The sequence below is a fragment of the Myotis lucifugus genome, unplaced genomic scaffold (genome assembly GCF_000147115.1).
Source record: "Myotis lucifugus unplaced genomic scaffold, Myoluc2.0 scaffold_327, whole genome shotgun sequence".
In the NCBI taxonomy this organism is placed as follows: Eukaryota; Metazoa; Chordata; class Mammalia; order Chiroptera; family Vespertilionidae; genus Myotis; species Myotis lucifugus.
The window spans coordinates 1,085,659-1,093,815 of NW_005871375.1; the positions used below are offsets into that span (position 1 = coordinate 1,085,659).

The following is an 8,157-nucleotide window of genomic DNA, read 5'->3' on the forward strand; positions in this document are numbered from 1 at the left end:
TAGAGGGTGCAAGCTGAGCTGAGGGCACCCCCCCCCCGCCCCCCGTGCACGAATTTCGTGCTCCGGGCCTCTAGTATGTTATAATTCTGTAGGATCCTTGGGGTAAGAGTGTTTGATACATTTTTAAAGGGCTGAGGTGTTGTGGAGGGAAAAGAGGATATCCCACAGAGACCATATCTGAGCCACACGCTGACCGCGATGACTCTGGGCCGGGAGAGAACGTGGTGTCAGTCCCTGCTTATAGCAGCGCAGTGATTCGTGCGTTCCCTTATGCTGGCGTGCACACTCTTCCTGGCACAGTTACCAAGGGCCCAGTGACTTTGAGATGGAAGTATTTAGTTTATAAACAGAATGCAATTTGATATTAATTATCAAATAACTGGTTGAAAAGTAGAAAAATTACATCAAATTTCTTATTTGGCATACTGTACCTAAATAAACATATATTTAGAGTTGCCATATTTTAAAAATTTAGTTAAGTTGTGTATGTACGTAGACAGAGCCAAAATTTCAGCATATTAGAAAAACTCTTAATTGATGGGTTAAGCCTTTTTTCACAGCCCCACTTTTTAATCATTACAAAGGTGGTGGGGAAAGAAGCAGAGATTTGATTTGAATAGACATTCTTACTAAAGTTCCGATATGTAAAGAATTTCAGAATATTAGCTAAAAATTACTAGTTACTGGTTTTATTTACCTGTGACTATTTAAAAAGCAGGTAATTGAGAACTTCTGTGTGTTTTTTATCTTTTTTGTAAAGTACCATTTTCATGAAGGACAGAATAGAGGACTTGGTTTTGTCTCTGGCTCAATGACATACTTTGGCAAATAGAACAAATCAGCTCTTATTTATTTATTTTTTTTGTTAATCCTCATTCGAGGATATTTCCATTGATTTCTAGAGAAAGTGGAAGGGAAAGGGAGGGAGAGAGAGATAGAAACATCAATGATGAGAGAGGACCATTGATCAGCTGCCTCCTACATGCCCCCTACTGGGGATCGAACCTGAACCCAGGCATATGCCCTTGACCGAAATCAAACCCAGGACCCTTCAGTCTGCAGGCTGATGCTCTATCCACTGAGCCAAACTGGCTAGGGCTACCCCACTTCTTGAGTGAGCTTGGGGAGTGGGACCCCAGGACTCCTGTGGACCAGCTGGGGGTGCCCACCCTTGGTGGCTCCCTGTCCCTGTAGGCAACACCCAACCTAATGGCAGGTGGCAGATGTGAGCTGAGGAGGCATTCCCTTCAGAGGAGACCATTCACCGCAGTGAGCTCTCCACTGCAGGAACCGGGACGTGCGGCCTGGCCTGGTCCTCAGCACCTTATGAAGTGCTTGAGCGGTGCACTTGGCTTTGCGATATTGATTACGCCAGTGGTCGCCAACCGGTGGTCCGGACCACTGGGGTCCGTGAGGTCCGAAAGGTTGGTGACCGTTGGGTTAAGGAAACCTTTGGACCAGTGGTCGCCAACCAGTGGTCCGGACCACTGGGGTCCGTGAAGTCCGAAAGGTTGGCGACTGCTGGGTTACGCAGACAGCAGGGTGCCACGGCAGGTGTTCAGCCAGACAGCCTCTGCCTGTTTCCAGCAGAGGTGACCTTGTCCCTGCAGACTCCAGCCTGGAGATCATGGCAGCAGACACATGCCCCAGAGGAGGGGAAACATGCCTGATGCTGTCAGGCACAGCGTGTCCATCTTAAATAATGACTCTCAGTGCCATCCCTGCTGCAGACTGAGCGTTGTCTCCATTCCAGGATATTTCCGTGTGTGTCTCCTGGGGGTGTTCCCAAAATGTGTGTCACTGGAAGTGGTGAATCTGGACACTTCCCATGTCCGTTTCTTATTGGCAGTGGTTTGGCATCCACTTGACATCTGTCGTGGACGGATCCATGGAGGGCACGATCCAGTGGAGGGGGTTGTGGGACGCAGAGCACGGTGTGCAATGGCGCGAACGTTGCTGGCGTCCCTCTGAAGGATCTGAACTCGGTACAGGAAAGGAGAGAGCTCCTGAGAGTGGGCGTGTGCACCAGAAGTGGCTCCCTGTGGCTGGGGGGTGGAAACGAAAGGCACCCTAACTCGGCTGCCGGCCCCTCTCCAGCTCAGTGACGGGAAGCATCGTAAAGAATTGGAGGAGAGTGCATGGGGCTTCCACTGGGAGTAAGTGTCCTGGGAGAGAATGGTACTTCGGCCCCACCTCAGAAAGGTGATGCTGACCCCTGGCCAGGAGGCTCCTCTGAAAAAGTGCAGAGAGACTTGGGGAAATACTGAAGGAGCTCAGATTTAACGTTATTTAAACGTACTGTTCTGAGCGTACTGAGGAGACAGTAGTACAGGGTTATACACCAAGCATTTGACTGAACTTGAATTCATGCGAGTTGGAAACGGAAATGGGGTAGCACGCCTGAGCTCTCCAGCGTGTCTACTCAGCACCAGGACGGACCTACTTTCCACAGCTCCTGAGCGACTGCGCCAAGATGCGCTGGGACTTGTGACGTGCAGTGCTGGCCTGCTGTGCGTGTAGCTGTCATTTGGCCCTCAGTGTGTGTGATGGATGTGTGTTAAGTTACAGGAATCCTGACCCTTTTACCCAGCACATGCTGGTTCTTCCATTTTGGCTGGCTTCCACCTCTGCATGGATGAGCTGGTCAGGAGTCCCACTTGCTCTGCCGTGTGAAAGTAGAAGTGCACATATGTGAAATAACTCTAGACGTAGTGCCAGTCCTAGCACCAGATCAAACCTGGAAAAAGCAGCATTTTAATATTCCGAGGTGTAACTTGTTCTGAAAACGGAATTCATTGTTTTTATTGCAGATCGTAATGAAACCTGCCTGTGTTTTAGAACCTTACTCTATTTTCAGGCCTATTTAGAGCACTTGACAGTTAGTGTGGAGAACAGAATGTGGATGTGTATTTAGCCTCCCTTCATTTTCTCTAGCTTTGTTTTCTTAAACAAAACCTCCCTTTATAATCAGTTGATTGGCATGTTCATGTAATTTGTTTCTGAAACTAGGATGTAGCCCCTGAGAAGACATCATTTGTTGATAAAATGAGCCATGTTTTTATAACTTGGAAAACTGTCCATGTTCATGTGAAAACGGGGCTTCCTGGGTCCTCTCCTTTCGCTTTGCTGTGCTGTGGTTCTTATTTTTCATATTTTTTAAATTAGTCTTCAAATAATTCCACTCATGAAAGCTTTTGTTTAATTCTCTTTAGATCTGCTTCATGCTCATTGAAACCAGTTAAATTTTTCTTCATTTACTGGAATTGAATTGCGTTCTGCAGGGAGACTTTTTTGCAGTGCGACATTTTTAGAAGTTAATCTAAGGGCGTGTATGCTCTGGCATTCCAGTGGAGAGGGTTATGGGGCTCATTGTTTAATGGCAACGTCTCTATTGACCGCACAATTGTGCCAGATACCTACTGGTGGAGCACTCCAGGAGGAAGTTTTTTATTGCCGTCAAGTGGACAGACCCTAAGGCCCCTCCCGGTGTGTAGCACATGCGCAGTGCTCATAATTCTTGAATATGCGCAGAATCATAATTCTTGAATATTTGAATTTTTTAAGTCGATGTGACTGCATGTGCGCCGGCCTCGTGCGCGCGCTTGAAAGGGCCTCCCCTCAACGGCCTGCTGAGCACTTCAGCCTCTCTCCACTTATCTTGCTTCTCTACTGATGACCCTTCAGCGCTTCCTAAGCCCTCTACAGAGAAACTTCAGAAATAGAGCTGTTCCCAGCTTAGAGGGGGCTCCATCCCTGTCCAGGGACCTCTGACACGGTCCAGGGTTTGCTCAGCGAGAGAACCAGAACACCAGAGTTGACCACCACACACATGCAGTCACATCATTGACTTAAAAAATTCAAATATTCAAGAATTATGATTCTGCACATATTCATTTTAGGCTAAATGTAAAATTTCACTGTACAGTTGTAGGTAAATGAATACCTCAGTTCATCTTGGAATATGTATTGCTTACTGAAGTTGAAAAGTAACTTACTTTAAAAGTTGAGTCCATTTTATAGAGGATGGTCTCTTTCTGTCAGTAACATAGCTTATTTTTTAACTGTTCTCAGGGGAAGTGCAGAGCACGAAATGAGTAACTCACAGCCGATTTGCAGAGGTGTGCGTGTCTGCATGCCCCCACCCAGTGCGGGGGGTCTGCAGTATCAGAGGAAGTGCCTCTTTCCTTACAAACCACACCCTGGCGGCTTCAGAGCTGCTGTTAGAGTCAGGGAAAGCATATTTGAGCCGGGACATGTAGCACATGTGCTGTGCTGTAGAGTAAAGGAACGGGAGGTAAGTGACTTAAGAAGTTATAGAAGAATAACAAACACAAAGAAGCTAAATATTTTACATTATTCACTAGATTTCTACATGTTTCTTCTAATCGCCTGGGTGGTGACCGTGGAGTCTGGGTCATGTTAGGGACAGTGGTCTCTGCCAGGGTCCTTGGGGAGTGGGAGGGCTCCCATGAGTGTGAGTAGGATTGAGTGTAACTGCTGCTCACACATGCCATGTGCACACTCAGACCTGCCAGACCAGTATACTTGATATCATGTAGTTTCTGTTACCACTGCACCACGTTTCCACACACTCAGTGACTCAAAACAACACAGATGTACTACCTTCCAGTTCATAGGTCAGAAGTCCAAAGCGGGCCCCGCTGGGTTCACGGCGGGGATGGGCAGGGCTGCGTTCTCTGGAGGCTCGAGGGAGAGTGTTCCTGGCTCCTCCGCCCAGAGGCTCCCTCCACACTCCTGTCTGAGAGCCCATCCTGGGATCCTGGCTCCAGCCCAGCCCTGTCCCGGGCCTGTCTCCACGGTCAGACCTCCTGACTCTTGTGCCTCCCTCAGCGCCGTCTAACGGCCTGTGATGATCTTGGGCCCACCAGATCCAAGATGGTTTCATATTTTGAAGTTAGCTGATTAGCAGCCTTAATCCATCTGTACACTTAACTCCCCTTGACCTGTGAGCGCCACCTTTTCACAGGTTCCAGGGATCGGGGTGTGGACCTGATGGGGGCCTGGGGGCCGAGACTGCTGCTTACTCCTTTTTAAAGGATTTTGGGTGGTTCTAATCCAAATTGGAAGAATCAGCCATTGATAACAATATAGAATACAATGGAAGCAAACTTAAGAAAATTAATCAGCTGTTAACCAGTTGAATATTATTAAACTCCAGCATAGATTTAAGGATTAAAGAAGACATTTAAAAAAACACTATAATTTTAGGTTTTTTTGCTGTAATTTAATTTTTCTTACACTAGTATGATTAGATCATGATGTTAACTTAAAAAATACTTTATGATTGTGTCATAAATTCATGAGTTTTTTCCCTTTTTTGATGATCTAGGTCTGTGGTCGGCAAACTGCGGCTCGTGAGCCACATGCGGCTCTTTGGCCCCTTGAGTGTGGCTCTTCCACAAAATACCACAAAATAGCACATGCAGGCGCGCACGTACAGTGCGATTGAAACTTCGTGGCCCATGCGCAGAAGTCGGTATTTTGTGGAAGAACCACATACAAGGGGCCAAAGAGCCGCATGTGCCTCGCGAGCTGCAGTTTGCCGAGCCGCAGTTTGCCGACCACTGATCTAGGTTTTAGTATTTCAAAAACTCTAACCTGCGATGCACTGTGATTAATCAAAGCATTCCAAAATGAATAATAAAGTGAACTGGATACATTAGAATGTGGGGTTCATAGGACTGAGTAGTAAGCACCCTGACAGAAGACAAGATTCAGGGTCTGTTCCTAGTAACACTGGGGGATCCTGAGTTCATCACTAGTCACCTTCAGAGCGTCGCACTGTGGGTAAGGGTTAGGGGTTGGCAAGGGTGTCTAGACCAGTCGATGAGTGGTTGGAGCACGGATCAGTGAAGTATGGTTCAGGTTCTCTGTTGTCAATGTCACCTAACTTTTGATGATGACACATTTGCCTCTTTTCCCTGTAACGTGTCTGGGTGAGTCAGGTCGTAAAGAGGATCTAGTGGGTCAGCCCGCAGGTGGTTAATGTGGCTGGGTGTTCTGTCTTGGTTCACAGCTGACACTTAGCAGCAGAATAGTGAAGACTGGAGGGTGAGGAGGCACCTTAACACCTCACAGGAGGTTCCTTTCTCCTTTTTAAAAATGCGTCATACTGATTCGCACGTTTGCTGCCGGGATTGGAGATCAGAGCGAGCTTTTCGGGGACCACTGGAGGAAGATGGCGGTGGAATCTCGCGTCACCCAGGAGGAAATTAAGAAGGAGCCGGAGAAGCCAGTCGACCGGGAGAAGACGTGCCCGCTGCTGCTGCTGCGCGTCGTCACCACGAACAATGGGTGCCACCACCGCATGGACGAGTTCTCCCGCGGGAACATGCCGTCCAGCGAGCTGCAGATCTACACCTGGATGGATGCCACCTTGAAAGAACTGACTAGTTTAGTAAAAGAAGTCTACCCAGAAGCTAGAAAGAAGGGCACACACTTCAACTTTGCAATTGTTTTTCGGATATTAAAAGACCTGGTCATCGGGTGAAGGAGATTGGCAGCACCATGTCCGGAGAAAGGGGACTGATGATTCCATGACCCTGCAGTCGCAGAAGTTGCAGATAGGAGATTATCTGGACATAGTGATCACCCCTCCGAATCGGGCACCACCTCCTTCAGGGCGCATGAGGCCATATTAAATTTTATTGACTATAAAAAAAAATGCATCATATTTAGTAGCAGAACAAGCTTTCTAATATTTTTTCCATGGTTTAAGTAAATCCCTACGATAGCTTCATGCTTACACATTGAGATACATCAGAGTCTTTCTAATTTTCTTTGCTTGTATATGAAAGTGCTGCTTAGAATCTTTGCCATGTGGCTTGGAAGACCTACTTCCTATTTTTTCATAGGCTTCCGAGTTGAAGAAATCCTCCAACAAGCAGACTACCTCTACGAAAGCGGGGAGACGGAGAGACTCTACCAGTTGCTGATCCAGCACAAGGACAGGTGAGCAGCGAGGCCTGGGCTGCGGCTTCCTCTCCATTGTCGTGGACATTCACACTCGGCCTGAGTCCCGGTGCCAGAAGGTTTCATAGTTCCTAAAGGTTTCTACTCAAAACAGCACTTCTTAGAGTGTCACTTATAGCTCTTTCTTTCTTACATTAAATGATTCCAAAATGCTACATTTTGATTTAGAAAAGGTTGTCCAACTTATTCTAGTACACATTTGAAATACTTTGTCCATTTTGTGATTTTGTTTTGGATCATAAAGGTAAGTTGCTGAATATATGTTTGTCATCCCTATTGTATATTTATCATTTCTTGAAATTAGTGTCTGGTATAAGATTTAAGTGAATTGGGATAGTTGCATGCCTCCACTGGACATTTTGGAAGCACGGGTTTTTAGAGAAACTAAAAATACCTCGTTTTTAAAAAATAGAGTGCCTGTCCTGGCCCGTGTGGCACAGTTGGTTGTCCCAGGCACCAAATGTCGCCTGTTGGATTTCCTGGTCAGGGCACATACCCAGATTGCTGGTTCAGTTCCTGGTGGAGGAGTGTACAGGGGCAACCGATCGATGTTTCTCTCTCTCTCAAATCAATTTTTAAAAATAAAATAAAAAATACAGTACATGTTTAGTCCAGAGTTTCAGTGTATACTTTTTGGGGGGCGGATAGAGGTGGAGTGGATTCAGACTATAAAGTAAGTCAGGGTATTTCCAGGTCATTGATCAACCTCACATCCTTAACTAAAGATAGAGTCACTTTCTACTGCTTGTCTTGGATTCCCAAGACCCTGATCCTTCTACTTCCTAAGTATCTACAGGACCTGTCTCCTTCCACGGTCCCCTCAGCAACTTAAGGTGACTGGTTTGCATTGTACACTGACTTCAGTAATTACTTGAAAAGTAAGCTGTTAGCTGTTACTCCATAGTCATTGAGTTATAAATATGCTATTGCTTCCTGCAGTCTAAAATTCTATTAGTACCATTTTTGTTAACAAATACAGGGTGGGCCCTGGCTGGTGTGGCTCGGTTGGCCGTCGTCCTTTGCACCAAAAAGTTGTGGGTTTGATTCAGAGTCAGAGCACATGCCTGGGTTTTGGGCTTGATTCCTGATAGGAGGCAGCTCTCCATGTTCTGCTCTCACATCAGTGTCTCTCTCTCTCTCTCCCTCTCTCTCTAAAAATAAAAA

The 8,157-nt window shown here is 46.5% G+C and overlaps 1 protein-coding gene across 1 annotated transcript in view; it reads left to right on the plus strand.

Moving 5' to 3' along the window:
* The window catches only part of RMDN1 (regulator of microtubule dynamics 1), a 39,412-nt gene that overhangs the window by 10,135 nt on the left and 21,120 nt on the right, over nt 1-8,157 (plus strand). Inside the window, exons 2-3 of the mRNA XM_014466160.2 lie at nt 6,165-6,507; nt 6,742-6,972. Of these exons, the coding sequence (XP_014321646.2) occupies nt 6,165-6,507; nt 6,742-6,972 (574 nt within the window). The remainder of the gene's footprint in view (nt 1-6,164; nt 6,508-6,741; nt 6,973-8,157) is intronic.